This window comes from Micropterus salmoides, unplaced genomic scaffold (assembly GCF_014851395.1).
Source record: "Micropterus salmoides isolate LMB-PRFRI ecotype aquatic unplaced genomic scaffold, ASM1485139v1 Ms_hic_scaffold_1101, whole genome shotgun sequence".
Classification (NCBI taxonomy): domain Eukaryota; kingdom Metazoa; phylum Chordata; class Actinopteri; order Centrarchiformes; family Centrarchidae; genus Micropterus; species Micropterus salmoides.
In genome coordinates, this window is record NW_024040155.1 from 6840 (window position 1) to 27216 (window position 20377).

At 41.7% G+C, this 20377-nt stretch overlaps 1 protein-coding gene across 1 annotated transcript; it reads left to right on the forward strand.

The window, feature by feature from the left end:
• Positions 1 to 1199: 1199 nt before the first annotated feature.
• Positions 1200 to 18229, forward strand: LOC119898410 (tetratricopeptide repeat protein 27-like; the record flags this gene model as incomplete). Its single annotated transcript, XM_038712586.1, has 8 exons — positions 1200 to 1416; positions 1900 to 2030; positions 7165 to 7392; positions 10138 to 10236; positions 10561 to 10613; positions 11858 to 12023; positions 17710 to 17907; positions 18164 to 18229. Coding segments are annotated over exons 1-8 (1158 nt in total), but the record flags the coding sequence as incomplete, so codon positions are not given.
• Positions 18230 to 20377: the final 2148 nt, after the last annotated feature.

Sequence of the window (20377 nt, forward strand, 5' to 3'; positions counted from 1 at the left end):
TCATAAAGAGTTAAAATCAGGAGCCAAGCCATGAATAGCCTTAAAAGTAATGAGTACAATCTTAAAATCAAAACTAAAACAAACAGGGAGCCAGTGCAATGATGCTAAAACAGGGGTGATATGATCATATTTTCTTGTCCTAGTTAAGAGACGAGCAGCTGAGTTCTGTACAGTCTGTAACCTATTTAGGGTTTTTGGATAAAGGCAAGTGAAGAGGCTGTTGCAATAATCAATGCGTGAGGAGATTAAAGCATGTATAACAGGTCTGTAACATTTAAAATAGGCCTTATTTTTGTGATATTTCTAAGGTGGTAAAAGCTGGACTGGACAAGTTTGAAATAAATAAACTGTTTTCATAGTTGTTTCTGTTTTGTGCAAAAGGAGTTAAAGGCCTGTCCCATATGGACGCCTGTCCCAATTATAGGCAGGGTTAATTCTGTGATTTTAGCAAATAAAAGCTAAAATGTTTTATGTTATATAAGAAAAATTATACTATATTACTATACACAAAACCTTCCCCCCTTTCATTCCAACCCTCTCATGCTTACATGCTGTCTCTTGCTCTCCCTTTCTCTTAAATCAGGTGCTGTGGTAGTTTCAGCCAATAGTACATGTGATGTAGTCACTGGGATCCAAAATAACAAGGCAATCCATTTGTCTGGAGTGGTTTGGTCTCTGTCCAATGCTGCTTCTCTTTTCTTCACTAGACCACTGCTATTTCATTCTTTCCTCCATCACAGGGACATTGTATCACAAAGTAATGCAAGGTAGCATGCAAATCATGCACATACATAGATAATGTAAGAAGTAAACTATTGCAACTGAAATTACAATTCATCCAGAACACAGAATTTTAAAAAAATTATTAAGATTAAGATTAAATTAGTGTTGACTAGTGTTAAATTAGCTAGTGTAATAACACAAAGCTTCTAAAATAAACAGTTGTATGTGATTTATTTTGATGTGTTCTCTTATTTGGTAGGCTTCTCTGCCTATTTCTTTTATAATTTCCGTTAAAAGACGAGGGGGAAAGTATTACACAAAGTCCCAGGCTTAGTACCATTTCGTTAGAGTTTACTCCGGTGGACGACAGGGTCGCCTCACTACGCCTACGGGTTGTGGGGGGATAACTCTGACTATTGTATGTGCATATGCACCAAACAGCAGTTCAGAGAATTCGGCCTTCTTGGAGACCCTGAATGGAGTCCTGTATAGGGCTCCAGTACGGTACTCACTTGAACACCGTGGTGGACACCGGTGGTCGGGAAAATCATCTGACTGGAGATGGTGGCATTCTAGGATATGTTATCGCAGAGGACTCCGGTAGCAGCTGCCAGACACCGACGGGCCTGAAGGACTGCAGCCTGTGCCGTGATGGAGGCAAAGCAGCGGGTGTGGGAGAAGGTCGGCACCAAGGTATTTCTGGAAAACCGTCCGCCACCTCGGAGTTGTTGTGTACAGTAGGGTGGGATGCTGTTGACCTCTACTGAGCAGGTAATTGGGCGATCAAAGTAACACTTTGATCGCCCTCCTGAATCCCACTAAAATGCCTTCTATGGCAGAGGCAGAGCTGGAGGCTGTTGGGGGATCATCGTCAATTTCCCCGGTGGAAGACACTAAGGTAGGCAAAGCCTCGGGGATTGATGAGATCCGTACAGAAATGCTAAAAGTTTTGGATGTGGAGGGGATGTCTTGGATGACACGCCTCTTCAACATTTTGTGGAAGTCGGGGACAGTTCCTAAGGAATGGCAATGGTGGTGGTGGAAAGTGTGTGCCTATTACAGTGGCTAAGTTTACTCCAAGGTGCTGAAGAGGAGGGTCGAGCCTCGGAATGAAGAGGAACAATGCGGATTCTGTCCTGGTCTTGGAAAAATGGACCAGCTCTTCATTCTCTCAAGGGTCATGGAGGGGGCCTGGGAGTATGCCCATCCAGTTGTGTGTGTTTGTGGATCTAGAGAAGGCATATGACCTGTACGTCCAAAGTGAGAGTGTGTACCGATTCTCTACCGATAAGTCGGACTTATTCCAGGTGGGCATCCGCCAGGGCTGCGCTTTGCCACCAATCCTGTTTGATATTCATGGACTGGATAACGAGGCGTAGTCGTGGTGGGGAGGGGTGATGCTTTTTTCAGATGATGTGGTCCTGACTGCATCAGCGGTTAGTGACCTTCAGCACTCACTGGATAAGTTTGCAGCAGTTTGAAGTGGCTGGGATGAGGATTAGCACCTCTAAATGTGAGGCCATTGTTCTCAGCAGGAAATGGATAGAGTGCTCACTTCAGGTAGGGAAAGAGTCTTTACCCTAAGTGAGGGAGTTCAAGTACCTCGGGCTCTTGTTCACAAGTGAGGGGACAATGGATGGGGGGGATTGGCTGGAGAATTGGAGCAGCGGGCAGTATTGCATTTGCTCTGCTGTACCAATGTGACGAAAAGAGAGCTGAACCAGAAGGCAAAGCTCTCAATCTACTGGTCAATTGTCGTTCCTACCCTCACATATGGCCATGAAGGCTGGGTCGTGACTGAAAGAACTATATTGTGGGTACAAGAGGCCCAAAATGGGTTTTCTCAGGAGGGTGGCTGGTGTCTCTCTTAGAGATTGGGTGAGAAGCCAAGTCATTCATGAGGAACTCGGAGGAGAGCCGCTGCTGCTTTGTGTCGAAAGGAGCTACTTTGTGTCGCCTGCTGGAGCTGCTGTCCCCAGGAGCCGAGCCTGGATAAGTGGTTGAAGGCTTGTGGACTTGAACCAGGAACGGAGAGAGAGATATATATCCAAGCAGCACCCACACAACTCACACCACACTTAATGTTAACAAGATTACTGATCAATATTTATAACAATAACTTTAGTGAATGTGTTGCTCTCAGGTGGAGGCGGCTAGAAGGAGCATCCTGGCTCTGGCTAAATCTAGAGGCACTATTGACAAACTGGTAGAGGAACTAGTAGAAATCAGTCTGTTAGTATAATATGATAGCATTTAATAAAAAGTATATTGTTCATTTAATAGTATACTGTTACAATAGTACAGTAATAGGACAATGTTAAGATATTAAGATTGTGTGTTAACCCCTCACACTACAGGATCATTTGAGGCAATTATCTGTTCTCACCAGCGTTGGATCTGGAATTCCCCCACGATTGTCGGGAGGGCCGAATTGGCCCTGGGGTCGGCCCATTTATCCTCTAGTGTGCAGCCAGAATAAAAGTCATGGCTCAGATTGCAACATACAGGTTCAGTCCAAGTCACGCATGCATTTTATGCCACACCATACAGGCATTTTAAAATGAAGCCAGAATGCAGTTGGTATTTGAACACCGTGGTAATGCTGTGGTGGCAGTGAAGGGGGGAAATAATTAAACCGGGAGTAGCTGCAGTGCACACCAACAACCACCAGGTGGCACATGCGAGCACATGCAGTCTCTCTTTGTCTCTACTATTTGGCTTGGCAAGCAGATAATGGCTAAACACAAATGCAACGAAACTCTTTGGGAATGAGTCACAGCCCTCAGTTGTCCAACTGTTCAGTTTTCTGCCTGGCCTGTAAAGTATACTTACACATTACACAGTCTTAATTTCATAATGGACATTTGTGTTATGCTATTTAAAACAACCATTCATCAACATAGTTTAGTAGTTTTAATAATCAAAAATACTAATCTTCTTTGGTTTGTGGAGGCATACATTGTGTAGTTAAGAGAGTGTTGAGGAAGAAGAAGTCCAGTGATGTAATTCCTGTCCTCTCCTACAGTACATTAAATAGTCCAGGTGGGAATTACTCAGCTTCTCTATTAGGCACGAAAGTTTGGTTTTATTTTCGTCAAACTGAGTTTTGTTGCTTGCTGTGATTCAGAAAAAGGCATAGGCCTATCTGATGATATTATATGATATTATTTAATGCCATGCCATGACTCTCAAATGATCTTTTTCTGAAATTATAATTTGATACTTCTCCACCATTGCTCATAAGCAACCCATTTTACTCTCTAACCTCCTTTCTTCTTATCATGGCTGACTTCTACAGTAATAATACTGGATTGATGTGCATCTTCAATTGAAATACCTGGTTGTTAAGTAAGGTGGAGTGATTGTCTTATACTGAAAGACATTTTGTCCATGCAAACATGCATATATTTTTGTGTAAATATATACATTGAATTACATTATTAACATTAAATGATGCCTAAATGAGCTCAGTGTCATTCCTTCATTTAGTCCATACATTTCAGACTGGCAAAACAAATTTCAGTGTCAAAGAGGAAGAGTACATCAGTTATTAAAAAATAATTGCATAGTGAATCGCAATTGCAATACTGGTAAAAAAAAAATCACATTTAGATTATTTTCCAAAACTGTTTAACCATAGTGTCATCCTGTCAGCTGGGAGCTGAGGCTGTAGTATGACCGGAGGAGGAATGTATGCAGGTTAGGGTACATGGAACATTGTCACTCTCTTGGACGTTTGTATGGTGCATTATTATACAGCTTCCTCTGAGTTTGGTGGTCCAGAATGTCTCAGTTGCAGCAATGAGTTCCTCCATGTTGTGTGGCTTGGCTTCACATCGCACAAAGTCCTTCAGAGCATGCCAGGCAAGTTCACTCGGGTTCAGATCAGGCAACCTAAAGTATTAAATGGAAAAGCCAAGCCTTTGTGCCTTGAAAATTACTGATGTAGTGAAAACAGATGTATTATAGACAAATGAAAAGATATTGAGTACTTTTATTCTCATTAAGCTCCTGGAGGTTGTATTTTTATTTAGGCACGTTATTGGATGTTTTGAAAAGTACTATGTCTAAATAGATTGCTATTGCTAAACCACAAGTAACGTGGTGTGGTGCAGAGATGGGGACTCCAGACTTTAGTCGCACACACAGTGACTTCAGACCCGACTTGAGACTCGAGGAGCGGGACTTGTGAACAATGTTTATTTTAGGAAATGTCTGAAGAGCTTGCTCCTCTCCCTCCGTTACCTATAACCTGCCTACGGAACAGGTAGCATCTGCTGCGCGCGGCCACACGTGAGAGAGGACAACAAACACCGGCAGCTGCTGAGCCATTCATCATAAACTTTGGCTTTAAAACTTCATACAACAAGACCCAAACAAAGAAGCGCTGAACGCAAATATGTGGTGAGTAAACATGTTTAGCTCAGCATTGGCCATCTAACGTTAGCTTGCTTCAGCTACGACCTACCAGAGGTTTACTCCGACTGTCGTTCGTTATGAAAAGATGAACGAGCGTTTGTTTACTTGCCAAACTTGTGGTGGTGGATTAAAGTAATCATTTACGTCCCGCTGGCTGCCATCACCCATACAGTCTATGCCATCACCTTAATTAATTATTGCCGTTGGCTTGAAAGAGGTTACAGGTTTATTGTTAATCATGTAGCCTTACAGTTTTATTTAGTTATACACTGGTTTGAGAGTCTGCAGCATGTGTTGACTTACAGTAGTTTAAGCTGTCATTGATTGCATTGCACATTATGATTGTGCTCTGTAAGTTAAAAACAGGTTACAGCCTTACTGTTTTGAGAGTCTGGGGGATGTGTTGAATTACAGTAGTTTATAAGCTGTCATTAATTGTAAACACATTGTACATTGGGCTGCATGATTGTGCTCTGTAAACGAAAAACAGGTTACAGTTACAAAATTCTTTATAGCTATGCAGTGTTATAAGCAGCCTAGACTGAACACAGCAGGTGATACAACATTCGTAATAACCACGAGAGACTTGAGACTTGACTTGGACTCGTGCTCAGAGACTTGAGACTTGACTTGGACTCTAGCTCAAAGACTTGTGAGCATCTCTGCTATGGTGAGGTTCAAACCCAGTTCATTCCCTCCTGCTCAATGCAGACTGTGACACTGGCTGGCAACAGAAAAGAAAGGAGAAACCATAGGTGTCATATACACTGGGGATATGTCCCCACCACTTTTTGAGAACATTGCTTAAAGTTTTCTGAAAATTAGCTTGCAACAAGGAATGTTAAATAGCAAATAAAAATTCAATGAGAAAGGTTTACTTGCACAACAGGAAAACATCAAATGCAATGTAAAAATAGAAGAAACAGATCTGCCTTGTCCAAAGCTACAATTCTTTGATGAAGGTGAAAGGTTTGGCAAAACAGCATTATAATGAAGAAGAGTGGTGCCTTCAAAGGGTGTTCTCCAGGTGTAAATAAAGTTTGTTTGGTACTGACAACAACAAATGTCATATTCATCATCATTTCCACTAATCGTGAATCATATCTCACATTGAAATATCTACGGTAATATCAACGGTAATTAGAATTTCAAATGCAAGGTGATGATCTAATCAGTGTGGTGTTTTGTTGTTTGTTTTTTCAAAGATCATTTTTTCTGGGGTTTTGCATTTATTAGATGGGAACAGCTGAAAAGACAAAGTGAGAGAGGTAGGAGATGATGTGCAGCAAAGGCCGCTGCAGTAAGGAATCAGCTTTAGTACATGGTGCACTTGAATTGCAGAATGTTTCTAGAATGTATCTAGTCCATCCTGTTCAGAGTTGTGTAGTTTAGCTAAGAACTGTGGGGTTACTTGCCTCCAGGCGGGGTAGGCTCTTGGCTCAGCGTCAGCCCTCTGAGAGAAGGATTCAGCCAGGAACGCAGGGAAAGCTCTGTCAGGCCTCGGAGGCCCTCAGCCTTTCTGCGGTTAGACTGGCACACTTCACAATCTAAATCAAGATACAGGGATTTGGAAAGAGAAAACAATCTGTTAATTATCTCACTCTCACGACAGTGTGGGCCTCATCCAAGAGCAATCCAAAGCATGTAGTGGCATGGTGAGGTGCAACGAGTCCACACGATGGCCACAGGGGATCTGACAGTCACTTTACTTGTAACATAATCCCTACATACATATTTTCTCTGGGTTTATCTGTCAGACTTTGTTCTCTGATCCCCTCTGCTGTGTTTTTACACCTCATTACTCTGTCTTTTATAATGTCTGTTATTAACATTCTTTTTGCACTTATTACCTTTTCACTGTTCCTACTACATCCCAAACACTGCCCTACAATTCTTTACATCTTTGCCTTCAACCCTCACTTATTTTCTTGCTCTTCTCTTGTCCTACAACTACTTTCTTCTTCCTTTGCCATCTCCCCATCCATGCTGACCATCCCTCTCCTTTGCTATCCATTTGCTCAGGCCGAGGAGATTGTTCGCAGGGAGTTGGAGAAGAAGGAGACGCCCAGTCTGTATTGCCTACTGGGAGACATATTGAGGGACCATCAGTACTATGACCGTGCGTGGGAGCTGTCACGCCAACGCAGCGCCAGAGCCATGCGCTCCAAAGCCCTGCTGCACCTCCACAACAAGGAGTTCCAGCAGTGTGTCGACTGTTTCGAGCAGTCCCTCAAAATCAACGCCATGCAGGTACAAGCAAAGTAGTAACGTTGCTGAGAATGAAATGCCACGTTAAGGGTGTGTTCATACTGTTGTTTTTTGAAACATGCACATTTAAAAATTCAAAAACACACAAGACACATTCAAAAATCTATGAAAATTTATTCATGTAGTAACAGTTTTGCCTTCGGAGAACAGGAGCCTGCAAATTGGGGTATACAGGAAACCCCCCCACACAGACCAATAGTTTTCAATTCTCACCCCCAACTGGAGCACTAGCTAGGGGTCATCAGAACCCTGCACCACCAAACATACTAATAAGTGCCTAAGCCAGAGAGAAGGAACAGAACCACCTGAAGGGGGCACTTACAGCCTGTGGATACCTCAATTGGACCTTTGTGAAGACAGCCACAAGATCCAAGAAGAACAAAACTACAGGAGAGGAGGAAAAGAAGGTCAAACGCAACAACATTGTGATTCCATACGTGTCTGGAGTATCAGAGAAACTCAGGAGGATTTTCAACAAACATAACATCCCTGTGTTTTTTAAACCCAAGAACACACTAAGACAGATGCTGGTCCACCCCAAAGACCGCACACCCAAACACAAGAAAAGCAATCTAGTGTATGCGGTCCAATGCAGTGAGGAATGCACAGACCTGTATATTGGGGAGACTAAACAACCACTACACAAACGCATGGCTCAACACAGAAGGGCCAACTCCTCAGGTCAAGACTCTGCAGTCTACTTCCATCTGAAGGACAGAGGACACTCGTTTGAGGACCACCAGGTGCACATTTTAGACAGAGAAGATGGATGGTTTGAAAGAGGTGTCAAGGAAGCATCTACACCAGGGTCGAGAAGCCGTCATTGAACAGGGGAGGGGGTCTACGCCACCACTTATCCCCCACTTACAATGCTGTCCTTTCATCACTTCCCAGGAAACTCAACAAACGTAACCTATTGGCCTCAGGTGAAGATACCAACGACGGTCGTTCAGTCTTGGCCACAGGTAGTCTTAACGACTGTAACGACTGTCGTCACAGCAACCAGGAAAACTAACGAACCAGCGGTATCGATGACCCGGGCCAACGACCCCACTGAGGTTAAATAGCTGAGTTTCCCTGCCAGTCAGTCAGAACTGAAGAAGTCCTTTGGATGAGGGACGAAACGTCTTCCAGTAGCTTCAACCAAGTCCAGTTGCCCTTCATTTTAACCTTCCTTGGATAACTATGACCTGGATGACAGAAAACCTTCACAGACATACACATAACCTATAAACTACATGCCTAAAATGTACCTTGATAGTATAAACAGAAATCATGCAACCATCAATTTTCTGACACTTGGCAGGTTTCTTTGATATCAGGCCAAGCAAAGTAGCCTAGCTGTCCCTCTCCCTTGCTACTTCCTTCCCAAGGGATTCCCAGACCAGTTTTGATACATAATCCCCCCCCCCCCCCCCCCCCCCCCCCCCAGTGTGTTCTGGATCTATTTTTAGGGTCTCTTCCCAGATGGACGTGCATGGGAAGAAGGCTTTCCAGGCTTCACAGAGAGGCTTCGACTTCATGTCTGAACCACTTAGCTTCCTCCGTAGCCTGGAGTCGAACATCTTCTCTCTAAGAGTGAGCCTAGGCACCCTGCAAAGGAATCTAAATTCAGCCACTTGTCTTGTCTTGATTGTTACCCAATACTGTAGATGAGGTTTGAACCTAGAGCAACTGATCAAGAAAGACTTTGAGTTTCCATTTACCAGACTGAATCCATTTTAGATAATACTGAAAGCAGCAAAACCAAATTGCTAACACCTAGATGGACTGGACCAAACATTTACATAACATGACATGAATTCCAGACAATAGATCCGAATGACTTTGGTGAAAGCCTGACTTTTCAACTAGCACCACCATGATGTTGTAATTTTTGTTTTGAGTGGAATATCTCAATAGCTACTGGATGAATTGCCATGGAATTAGGTACAGACATTCATGTCCTTCTCAGGATGAATTGTGTTTGTGGTCATTGCAAATAAGCAAATATTAAGATGTTAAGTTCAGTTTAAAACAATTTTCAGACTCGGGGTCCATTAATGCTACCACCATAAACTAACATGGTGTTAGTGTGAACATGCTACCTGTATAACGGGTAAAAAAACATGGCATGGCTGTGGAACAGGGTTGGACTGCGAACAAAGTTTGGACCTAGCAATTTTTATCTGGACCGGACTGGCTGGGCAAGTACACTGAGCCAACAGCACAATAACTAAATTCACCTGTAGGCCTGCCTCAACAGGATTTCCAGTGTACATACACACAGTTAACACTAACAACAGGACAGGTGCCTGGCGGGCTGTTAGTGATCACTGCAGCTAGCAGGATTTGGTGTAACTGGCATTGGTAACTTTCTTTTTAAAAAATGATGTGTTAGTTGGGTCAGGGGAGGTGACGACGGTTGGTGCCACTTCCTACACCTGCCTGAAAGTATAGGTTTGGGACCCCAGTCACATAGGCTGTTCCAACATCAAGTGGCCTGTGAGAAAATGTTTTTCCCCATAGTTTTTCCCCCACATTGCTGGTAGCAGCCTTGTAGCCCACTAGGTAGGCCAGCCCATCTGGTATTTGCCAGAATTGCCAGTCTGAACCTGCTGTGGATTCTTGTTAGAATTTAAATCTGCATCTGTATTTCTTGCAGTTTTTGGAATCTTTCTGGAAATATTTGTGCATGAATTCACTGCTTGGATTGACTTTTATTGTTTTGTGTGTGTATTGGGACAGCTCGGGGTTTGGTTTTCCCTCGGGTGTGCCTACTTTGCCCTGGAGGGCCATGAAGGAGCTGCCAGGGCTTTCCAGAGGTGTGTGGGACTAGAACCAGATGTAAGTGCTTACACACACACTCACACACACACACACACGCAGAACAGAATTTCACTAACACATGAGGTGGAGACAGGTGGTGCAAGCAGTCAGTGATCCTATCAGCCTCTCACTTTAACAGTCCTGTTCCTTCACTCACAGTCCTTGTCTACAACACATACACACACACATAGGCCAGAACAGAATGCAGCAGAACCCAATTGTTTGATGAGGTTTTAAATGGTCAACCCCTGAACACTCTGACGGCCTCAGTGCATAAAACCGTTGGTACCAACCATTCTTCTCTATGTTCTGTTTCTTTATGTTCCCCCCAATTCCTTTCAGAACGCAGAAGCGTGGAGCAACCTGTCTGCGGCCTACATTCGCCTCCAAAAGAAGTGAGTATGAGTGTGACGTGTAATGGAAACATTCACAGAGCGGCACATGTTAACTTATTTGCTCTGGTAGCAAGAGTGATCATTGTGTTGGGAAAACCTGATGCTGGTATCAATGTCTAAAGCAGAGTTTATGACAGTTTGTCACTGTTTAGGTTACAGACATTTTGTTGCTCCCATTTCCTTGTTATATATTGGATCTACACTCAGTGGTCACCTCCCATTTTAGTTCCTGGAAGAGAAATTCAAAAAAAGTGCTGAAAACCATCTCTAGAGGATTAAAGTCATTGTTAACGTGATGTCTCACACACTTGCTGTGATTTCTTATTTTAATTCTACTTCATCCTCCACCTTTAATTTAGTGTTTACTTAATACCTGATTTCTCACCTTCAGTTTTCCCCACACTCACTCACCTCTTGGCGAGCCTGTGTCCACTTGAACCCCTTTCCAATCTTAGCTGATAGAATGGGGGAACCTGATGTGGTCCTGTCCACTTCTAGGTTTGATTAAGATATTTGTATAATGAGCAGCAGTTTAGGTGGCCCTAATAATGTTGTCACTGGGTGTACTTGTATCTTTTTTTGCTGCATCAGTGCAGCACCTTTACAAGGCAAGAGAACTGTGAGCCCTGCAATTTAGTTGCAAATAGACAAAACACAAGCAGATGAAGAAAACATATTCAATACTTTGACAACACAAGTTTTTTAGACAGAACAAAAATATTGCAGATAAATAAAACACATGCAAACTGAGAACCACATTTTGACAACACATAAACAACAAAGAACCATGCTGTAAATACAGAAAGCACAAGAGAAAACAGATAATACTTATGAATGTTCCAGATCGCAGGTATGTATGGGACAAAGTGATTTCATTCAAGTCTGAGTTTTTTTTGGCTCTAGATGCAGAAAGACATGTTTATGCTCATAAACACATGGCCTCTTGTGCTGTGTTTTTTCGTACTGGAGAAGGCTGTGACAGTACGGAGGTATCCAGTGTCTCTGAGCCTTTGTTAACATCAGATGCATGTGCTTCCAGGCCTGAAATTGAAAAGCAAAGTAGAAAGGCTTCTATTAAGACCTGGTTTATGTACCTTCCCAATCAACCATTACCAAGTGTTGAAATGAATTTTGTTGTAAGTGCTGCTAGTGGATTATCCACATGTTTTAGTGTGCTCATTCACTGCTAACCGTTTTCTTTCTGTCTTTTTCTTCCTGTTTCTTTCTGTCACACTTATTGGCAGAAACAAAGCCTTTCTTACCCTGCAAGAAGCTCTGAAGTGTAACTACGAACACTGGCAGATCTGGGAGAACTTTATCACTGTTAGCACTGACATCGGGGACTTTGCTGAAGCCATCAAGGCCTACCATCGTCTGATGGACCTCAGGGAAAACTACAAGGACATCCAGGTAAAAGAATGGCATTAAAGTCATCTTAATCTAACTACATCATGAGGTGGAGACAGGTAGTGCAAGCAGTCAGTGATCCTTTGAGTCTCTCACTTTGACAGTCCTTTTCCATCATCAAGTGACATTATGCCTCACTCTTTGACAGTATGTTGTATAAGGTCATTAATGTATCATAGCTGTGACTCAGACGTAATCCCTGGAGTGCCACACACAGGTGGTCTGTATAACAGTGAAGAGACAAGAAACTTAATAAGGAACAGGGAGTTAAATGTAAAGCAGCATTGTGTAAGATATTTGTTGCAATTTTGTGCCCCTACAGTCAGAGTGCAGTTATACTCCGCTGTTGTAAATAAGGACAGCTATTCACGTGCATTTGTTATGATAACCTATGATGTCGCCAACTTTGCTAACATAGCCAAACATCAAGCAAGTATGGCAACACAAGACACAGCAATATTACTGACTAGTCCAACAGCAAGAAGGCCCGGCCAGGTTAAGGCCCAGATGCTAAATCTGTCCTTAACCTGGCTGTTGAAGTTCAAGCATTTATTTAAAAACACAAAACTTAACTTCCAATTTTTGGTTCACAAATTTACTAAAGACTTACCTCCCTCCATATTATAAAATTGTAAATATTCAGGCAAAGACTAGCACAGCTCAATTTAATTATTAGACGACTTTTAATTTAACTCCATTCTTAATGGAACGATTTGTAAACAAGAAGTAGTACTTTAAAATAAGTACGGTGTTTAACTGGGAGCCAGTGCAGTAACTGAAGGGGTGCGGTGATGTGCTCCCAGGACCGCGTGCGGCAGAGAACTCCTGTAGCTGAATTCTGTTCAATAGTCTGTTTAAGGCAGAGTAGTCTCTGCATCAAAGTAGGAAAGAAACGGTCGTAGTTTGGAGATGTTCTTTCAAGCTCTAGGATCTTTTTATTATCCCCAAGGGGCAAGTTGTTGTACAGTCGGCAGTCTTTAGGTAAAAAAAGGCAGTCATGGTGATGTTTTTAATATGTTTGTCAAAACAAAGGGTGGAGTCAAAAGTTACACCCAGATTTCTTTGCCTCAGCAACAGAGGATGTAACAAAACCAGGGATGGACAGATTAAGATTGGAGACTTTGCAAATTGTCGCTGGAGAGGCAATGAGGATAGCCTCAGATCTATCCTGATTAAGTTTAAGGTAGGTGCAGGTCATCCAAGCATTAATACCGTCAGGTTGGATGTTGGTAGAGTGTCCGAAGGCTTAGTGTGTAGGTAGAGTTGTGTGTCGTCAGCATAACAGTCAAAGGTGAATTATATGTCAAAGAATTAGATGTCCAAGTAAGAAATGAACATTAATGGTCCAAGAACCGAGCCTTGTGGGACACCACGGGAAAGGGGGGATGTCGGAGACCTAAAGCTGGTAATTCAATTTCACTTCAGTTTTATTTATATAGCGCCAAATCACAACAACATTTATCTCACAGCGCTTTTCATAAAAGAGCAGGTCTAGACCATACTCTGTGATATTATTTACAGAAGCCCAACAGTTCCCACCAAGAGCAGCACTAGGTGACAGAGGCAAGGAAAAACTTCCTTTTAAGAGGCAGAAACCTCGAGCAGAACCATGGCTCAGGGTGGGCGGCCATCTGCCTCCACCGGTTGGGGTGAAGGGGGGAGAGAGAGAGAGAGAGGGAGAGAGAGAGATAAGGAGAAGAACAGAGAGAAAAAGAGAGGGATGGAAGGAGAGAGAGAGGGGAGGGAGGCAGTCTACACAATATACACACAGAGGTATAGACAGTAAAGGTGATGTTGCTATAGACTAAATGAAAAATGGTACAGATATTTATAGTAGTGTTAATGATAATAATCGTAATCAGTAGTCACCTTGGTAAGGGCAGTCTTTGAGCAGGGCAAGATGATTCAGTGTATCTGAGAGGAGCACATTGAGCTTTGTATGAGGCAAAATGGGTGATTTCCTTTCCAGTCAGAGGATGCACCCAACTGGTAAAATCTTGTCAAAATCTGCTCATAAATCTTTTTCATGGTGGTCGCATGCAGAGTCATTTTCAACAACTGAAAGGAAAACCTCTCTGAAGCACGTCTCGGTAATTGCACACCCACCAATGCATTCTAAGGGGAAGATTAAGCATTGGCTTTCAATAAACAAACCAAAACAGCCAGCGGTAGCATTTTCAGGAGTATTAATTATCTTCTTCAGCCCTGTAATAATTTTAGTCTCGTAGTTTGAGCAATTAACTTTAAAGATTATATCTTTCAGCACAGCAGGACTGATTGAAATCACAACTCTGGCTCTGAAAGGTATCCTGTGTTCTTGGGACAAATACTGAAACTACTTCAAATTCACATTCTTTAGGGTGATTACAAACGATTTTACATGACTTTTTTACTTTAGTGTAATCCTGTTTGGTTATTGTTGTTGTTTAAGGCAACTTTTCATCCAGCGTGATCCTTTATGCTGGTTGTGTTGAGATCAGTCAATATGTAAAAGCACACAAGTTGAAAAGTTCAGCAGCAGCATCCATGCTCCAAGTAGATAGCTTAGAAAATGTTATTTGGCTTTGCTCTGCTTGCATTTTCCTCCCTCCCCACATTACGAAAGTGTTGAACAGACTAAACAACATACTCATCTGTGACACAAACATCTCAACATAAAGATCCACTTACCGGCTTTTTTTAGCATCATGAATACTCCCAGCAAACTACGTGGCAAGTTGGCTAAAAGTTGTTGAAATTCAATTGAATAATCAATCACTTGAATGGACCATATGACCAACCAATGTCTCCATCCTTTGTCATCCCGCTAATTGGGTATACACATCAGGAGTACAGGGTCCTTGCATTTACCCATTCCTGTGCAAACCATTAAAACATTTTTCCATCCAGATTGAGTTTTTTACTTTCAATGTGTTGCCAGATGCAATTCTCCAGACACACATGCCCACACTATGACATTTAAAGATATTTTAGCCAATATTAAACTTTCAAATGACTACGACAGAATATTAGGCCCCGTAGATTAATAACAAATTATGCAGGGGGGTAAAATTCCGAGAAAAAAATCTAAAATTTTGAGATTATAAAGTCATACATTTGTGAGGTCAGAGTCAGTACTAATGGTAAAGTGAATATTACCCCCACCCCCCGGCTCCGTACATTTTTTATATCTACAATGGCCCTATAAGTCTGTCTGCACCTGGGAATACTGTGACACATTTTTACCACCCTTCCCAGTACTGTGTACCAAAGGACAGATGGACAAAAAGCAAAGTGTATTTTTACATCAAAGTGTTGAAGCTTTACATCACTCTTTTCTACCCTGCCTTCCTCAGTGAAACAAACCTGTCAACTTCACCTCAAAATGTCACATAAAAGTCTCATTACTTCAGATGACTATTTTTACAGTTCTATTTTTTACTCACATCCATCTCACACCTGTAAATGGTATTTTGCATAAATAGTGTTGACACTCTGCTCCTGAAAACATCATCAGATCACAGTTCCATTTTTAGAAGCAACATTTCTGCCTTTTTCGGTTTCATATTTTTCTTGTCTGTGTTTGGTTTTAGCCCAGGCACAGTATGAGAGGTGGAGCGGTAGTGAAGGAGAGATGGTGGCAGAGACCACCATGAATTCCTCTTGTATGGAATGTATAGAGGGCTGCTGACAGATATGCTTTGACTGGCTGATAGATTTCAAAGGAGCTGAGGGTCACATGGCTCAGCTTTGTGCCTCTTGGGGTTCAATGGGATACTCAGGAACCTTACAGTTACACACACATGCATTCACACTCAGGCACTATACAGAGATTGTTATAATCTAAAAGTAAACTTCAAAATGAGCTTCACAGATTTTATTTTGTTTCTTCTCTTTAAGTTACTTTTCAACTTAATTTCTCACTAGCAGGAAAACGTCAGCCATTCAGTTTTTATCCTTATGTCACTTTTCCACACAGAGATGGACAACATAGGAGGAAACATCAAACGCAGTTCTTTTTAGGGATTTAATCTTAATCTCATCACAGAAAATACAGCAAATGCACAGACTTCAGAGACAGTCTGGCAGATATTACCCACAGTGTATGTATGTAGGTTTTTGCAGCAGTACCTTTAGCCTTTTCTGCTTAACATAGAAAAGGCCAGGTATGTCACTGAGGAGCCAGTTTCCAGCAGACTGTGTGTTGAGGTGTGAACAGATGTAGAGGATGTGGCCGTCAAAACTCCCGTGGTGTCTTGCATGATGTCTGACATATCATTCCAAAGACATTACATCAAAGCCTTCCAGTTGATTTACCTTAATTGTCACTGCGGTGAAGAAAGGTCTCCCAGTCTGAATCAAACACAGGGATGGCAGACTCAGCCAGTAGCAATGAAAACTACTATGGAAAGAGATCATTCCTGAATTTAAATATATTGAATGGCTATTGTCATGCATACCAGTTTACTTGTCTTAAAACAGGTCTCTAATTTCCTCTAGGTTGAGTGAACTGATGACGTCATCAGCGTTACAACTTGGGCCTGGAGAGTATATATTTTAACAGAAAGTCTGTGTCATAAATCTGATGTGGAGTTTTAAAGACCTAGCCATTTACCAGGCAGGGAGGAGTCTAATAAAAGATGCTGTCAAGTAGCGTTGTGGAAATATAAGATCCAGAGTTTTCGAGGGACTAAAGGTCAGAATATCTCAGACTGCTGCTTACATTTTGCCCTTTCTAAAAAATCTAATTCTTGTGAGTCCTCTACTTTATGGGAGTACAATACTAAATTGCTGAAATTGCTTTCTAGGGGCAAGCGCTGCTCTTTCACTTTGCCCAACCAGATTTATCCTGCCAGTCCAGGGATCAAACAAGCGATTGTTTGTTCACATAAACATAAAAATAAATAAGAAAGGGGAAAAGAAGAAGTGTATATACATTTGTACGTTCAATTATTAAATATACATTTATGGTAATAATTTGTGTTTTGATAACATACAGATACAAACCATAACATAAAATAGCCAAATTCAAATGTATATGGGGGGCTTGTTTTTTGGAAAAAAATGAAGAGATCACACAGTGTGTATGGTGCAATGGAACACATGACATGAAGTGAGTTTGGAAAAACAGGTAAACTGTTCCAGATTTATTCAAAATGGCTAACTGTTCTTGCAGCGTCAGCTTTTAGCCTTTGTTAGTTTTAACAGTATCTATGTATTTTGCAGCCATCATTTTGATCTTTACTACACACCTGTAAATGCATGCATGCAGCAAATGGCAGGTCAGACTCGAACCCTGGCTGCCATAGATGAAATAAACACTGCATTGCATTATGGGCAAAAGTAAAGTTGTGGAAATAAAAGCAGGTGTTTTATCTTTAATTGCTGATCTAAAACATCTGATTTGACAACTATGATTGAGGTGTAACCAGAAATTTTACTTCCCAGTAGTTTCAACTCAGAGTATGTTGACTTTTTCTTTACATACAACATAAGTGTATCATTTGTAGAACCATAGCAGATTGGTTTCTTTGGCCGTGCTGAGCAATGCTACAGTTTAATTAACAGAAATTAAAGCATTACATGTAGCTAAGAATTCAAAATCACATCTAATATATAATTATTTCATAATGTTGAGACTTAAATTGTGATTTATTTGAAGTCAAATCTGACATTGACGTATTTAACTGTTTTTTTTTGCTTATGGCAGATTCTTCAGATCCTGGTAAAAGCAGTTGTTGAAAACCTGACAGACCGCCAGGGTGAGCAGGCAGTAACTCTCAAGTCCAAACTGAAGGAGCTCCTGGGACGGGTCAGTTCCCGGCACAGTACTGACTCTGAGATCTGGCGGCAATACGCTTTGCTGTATGGTGACGGCCACAGCTCCAACCCAGAGGACAACGAAAAGGTTGGTTTCACAGCCAGCATTCCTGCAACATTAACATTTACCCATCTTTACCCATTTTCTCAGTCAATTATTTTCCATTATTTATAAAATGTCTTGTTTTGTCCACAACCCAAAGATATTCAGCTATTCATAGAGGACTTTTGACTTATTTCCTTTAAAAAATTACTCACACCATGAATCGATTATCAAAATAGTTGGCAATTAACATAATAGTTGACAACTAATCTATTGACGGCGTTATTTTGTGGTTTTTCAGGCACTACAGTTTTGTCAAAGGCCCATCGCTGCGAGGTTCAGGCTGGTGGCTGGGAGAAAGAACCTGGTCTGTTCAAGGAGGTGATCAAAAGAGCCACTGATATGGGTGAAGGTGAGAGCACCATTTAGCAGCAAATACATCCACCATCCACACACAAACCTTGGGTTGTTGTATTCCAGGGAACCTGGAACAACAATCTGCAACTGAGTCTCCCTTTTGTCATCATTAGACCTTTTACGAATACCCCTTGGTTTTGACTGAACAGTAGTAACTTATCTGTAATACAGGGGGAGAAGTTAATGGTTCCAAAAAGTCATATTAACAGGAAGTCCTGCTTACTACCGCGTATTGCTGACTAGAGCCAGACCGATAAATCAGCGTGCTAATATTATTGGCCGATATGCGCTAATTGCAGATAAATCGGTATCAGTGTTTATAACAGCAGATAATTGACAATAAAAAGAGAAAATGACAGGCAGAAGACGGATCCTTCAGTCATGAGTGTTGTCATTGCATAGTTTGTCCACCAGAAGGCACTCTACAACTCCCCTGTTGGCAACACAAGCCACAAATCCACCACAAAACACAGCAATCAGCTAACCTAATCAGTTGGAGTTCTTTTTAAACTGCATTATGTCATGTTGTCTTGGTGAGGTCTCATAACTGCACAGAATATATATTAGGGATAATCTTTGATATGCATTTCTGAAAAGAAGAAAAAAAAGATTATCTGCCGATATGTCGGAATGTCAGATTTTTAAAATCAAAAATCAAAATTGGTATCCGTCTAAAATATCCCATATTGGTCAGGCTCTGTTGCTGACATAATGGTGCGCTGCAGCTTGGACAGGGTTGTACGAACTCAAGAACCTCGCCTGTGTTTCCGCTGAAGTAACAAAGGACTAAATTTTGTTTATTTGTCTTGACAGTTCTTGCCATGAAGTGGAAAGGAAAACAGGAATGCCCAACTAAGATTTAGTTCCTATCTGAGCGTAATTCATTAGTTCCTGTGACTACTTGGTCAAAAGGGGGCAAATGTGTAGTGCAGAGATAGAAAAGAATCCAGGACAGGAAACGTAGTGACTTCACAAGGTCGCTGGTTTCAGTCCTCAGACCTGCTGTGAACAGCCTGTAAAGCGACTACACACACCATCAGCTGTTCTGGTACACATGAGCAGTGTGAAATCCGGCTGTCTTCTCCAAGACTGAATCATCATCCCCTGTGGTTATTGGTGGATTATGCAGTCCCTCCAGGATTTCGTGGGCCTTTTTGTGATTGTTGCGGCCTAAAATGCCAGATTTTGCGGCAGCTTTCCTGAAAATTTGCGATCAAAGTTTGATGGTATTTTTGCGGTGAAATTGTGGGAATAAGTTAAAACTGCAAAAGTAGATGTGATTTTCTTTTAACTTTAGACTTATAATTGAATACTAATAACTGACACTTGTTTACACACTAGACTTTTTATTCCTAAGCGTGTTCTTAAATCACACACAGTTCAGTGTCATGCAAACAGGACGTTACTCTGTCACTCTGTGATAAACTACATTAACGAGCTTACCTTGATTCTCTCAGTGCTTGCAATTGTCCGGGATGCAGCAGCCTGTGTCACAGTGATTTGTCTCGGCTGACCTTCATACGTATCTTCCGTTCTCCACATGTTTTACGATGGCAAAGTGTTTGTCAATAGACAATTTCCTTCTGTGTTCCCTGTATTTATTAATTAGTCCTTTTTGTAAATTAATACCTTTTATTAATATTCTAAATATCTTTAATATTTGCTAATACCAAACCTGCCCCTCTCTGTGCAATGAAGGCAAACAGACCACTTAACTTTCCACTCTTGGCTACATGACCTTCCACTAACCAAACAATCAGTCCAAGTTTCTCAGAGGGGCAGAGGAGGTGAGTGAGAGGAAAATGGGAGAGATTTGTCTCTGATTTCAGTTTAGTTGTTCACAGTCCCCAGATGTGTTCATTACACCCACAATGCAAGACATACTTAGCTTAGCTGTTGCTCTGTTTATTCATGTGGGATAATGAGCAAATTTCAACGATTTTTGTTCACCAAAATGGGTATTACAATCACGGGAAAAGTCAGCTTAGCTTTGGTTAAGACTACTTGTTTGTGGAGAATGAAGTGAGCTCAGTAGAACTCTGTAGCCCCCCCCCCCGAAAACTCTGCCTAAGGCTAGCAGCTTCAGGCTAAATTACCT